The 1,158-nt window shown below is 59.7% G+C and overlaps 1 protein-coding gene across 1 annotated transcript; it reads left to right on the forward strand.

Moving 5' to 3' along the window:
• The first annotated feature begins 6 nt into the window (after positions 1-6).
• Positions 7-1,135, forward strand: LOC104543107 (nuclear receptor subfamily 1 group I member 3-like). Its single transcript, XM_010187636.1, has 4 exons — positions 7-39; positions 122-238; positions 746-851; positions 920-1,135. Exons 2-4 carry the CDS (start codon positions 151-153, stop codon positions 1,047-1,049), a joined length of 324 nt encoding a protein of 107 aa, XP_010185938.1. The 5' UTR covers positions 7-39; positions 122-150; the 3' UTR covers positions 1,050-1,135.
• The last annotated feature ends 23 nt before the right edge of the window (positions 1,136-1,158 follow it).

The following is a 1,158-nucleotide window of genomic DNA, read 5'->3' on the forward strand; positions in this document are numbered from 1 at the left end:
GCGGGCAGCACTGCTACACCATCCAGGACGGGGCTTTGGGTGAGCAGCGGGGACGGTGATGCTGAGAGAGGGGACAAAGCCACTTCATGTGACCCCCGTCACCGCTGTGGTGTCCCCGCAGCTGGCTTCCAGCAGATTTACCTGGAGCTGATGCTCAAATTCCACATCAACCTCAAGAAGCTGCAGCTCCACGAGGCCGAGTACATCCTGCTCCAGACCATGCTGCTCTTCTCGCCAGGTGGGGACAGCGGCCGGGGTGTCCCGCTGATGTTCCCGTCCCGTTTCACCACACGTGTGTGTCACAGAATCCCAGAACGTGAGGGATTGGAAGGGACCTCCAAAGCTCATCCAGTCCAATCCCCCTGCCGGAGCAGGAACACCCAGATGAGGTTACACAGGAAGGCGTCCAGGCGGGTTTTGAATGTCTGCAGAGAAGGAGACTCCACAACCTCTCTGGGCAGCCTGGGCCAGGGCTCTGTCACCCTCACTGAGAAGAAGTTTCTTCTCCAATTGAAGTGGAACCTCCTGTGTTCCAGTTTGTGTCCGTTACCCCTTGTCCTATCATTGTTTGTCCCCCAGAAGAGCCTGGCTCCATCCTCGTGACACTCACCCTTTAAATATTTCTAACCATGAATGAGGTCTCCCCTCAGTCTCCTCTTCTGCAAACTAAAGAGCCCCAGCTCCCTCAGCCGCTCCTCAGCAGGGAGATGCTCCACTCCCTCCATCGTCTGTGTGTCCCCCCCAGGCCACACCAGCGCCGCCCAGCGCGATTTCGTCGACCGTTTCCAGGAGAAGGTGGCCCTGACGCTCAAGAGCTACATCGACCACCAGCACCCCATGCCCGAGGGCAGGTACGTGCCACTGGGGAGGGGTCCCCCCAACCCCCAGGACGACCACCACGTCCAAATGTCCCCCCCAGGTTCCTCTACGCGAAGCTGCTGCTGCTGCTGACGGAGCTGCAGACGCTGAAGGTGGAGAACATGCGGCAGATCCTGCACATCCAGGACCTGTCCTCCATGACGCCGCTGCTCTCCGAAATCATCAGCTAGGACACCCCCTCCCTGCCCCCAGCACCCAGCACCCAGCGGGGCTCAAACTGGGACAACTGGGCCAAGAGTAAAGCTCCTTTATTTTTCCAGGCTCCGCGGGTGCGTTCGC

The sequence above is a fragment of the Mesitornis unicolor genome, unplaced genomic scaffold (genome assembly GCF_000695765.1).
Source record: "Mesitornis unicolor isolate BGI_N332 unplaced genomic scaffold, ASM69576v1 scaffold40496, whole genome shotgun sequence".
NCBI classification, from domain to species: domain Eukaryota; kingdom Metazoa; phylum Chordata; class Aves; order Mesitornithiformes; family Mesitornithidae; genus Mesitornis; species Mesitornis unicolor.

Excerpts from the sequence above, each read along its gene's own strand:
- LOC104543107 (XM_010187636.1), top strand. The coding sequence starts at position 151 with ATGCTCAAATTCCACATCAACCTCAAGAAGCTGCAGCTCCACGAGGCC. Across the intron at positions 239-745 it reads CATGCTGCTCTTCTCGCCAG|GCCACACCAGCGCCGCCCAG; the intron begins GTGGGGACAGCG and ends TGTCCCCCCCAG. Across the intron at positions 852-919 it reads CACCCCATGCCCGAGGGCAG|GTTCCTCTACGCGAAGCTGC; the intron begins GTACGTGCCACT and ends TGTCCCCCCCAG.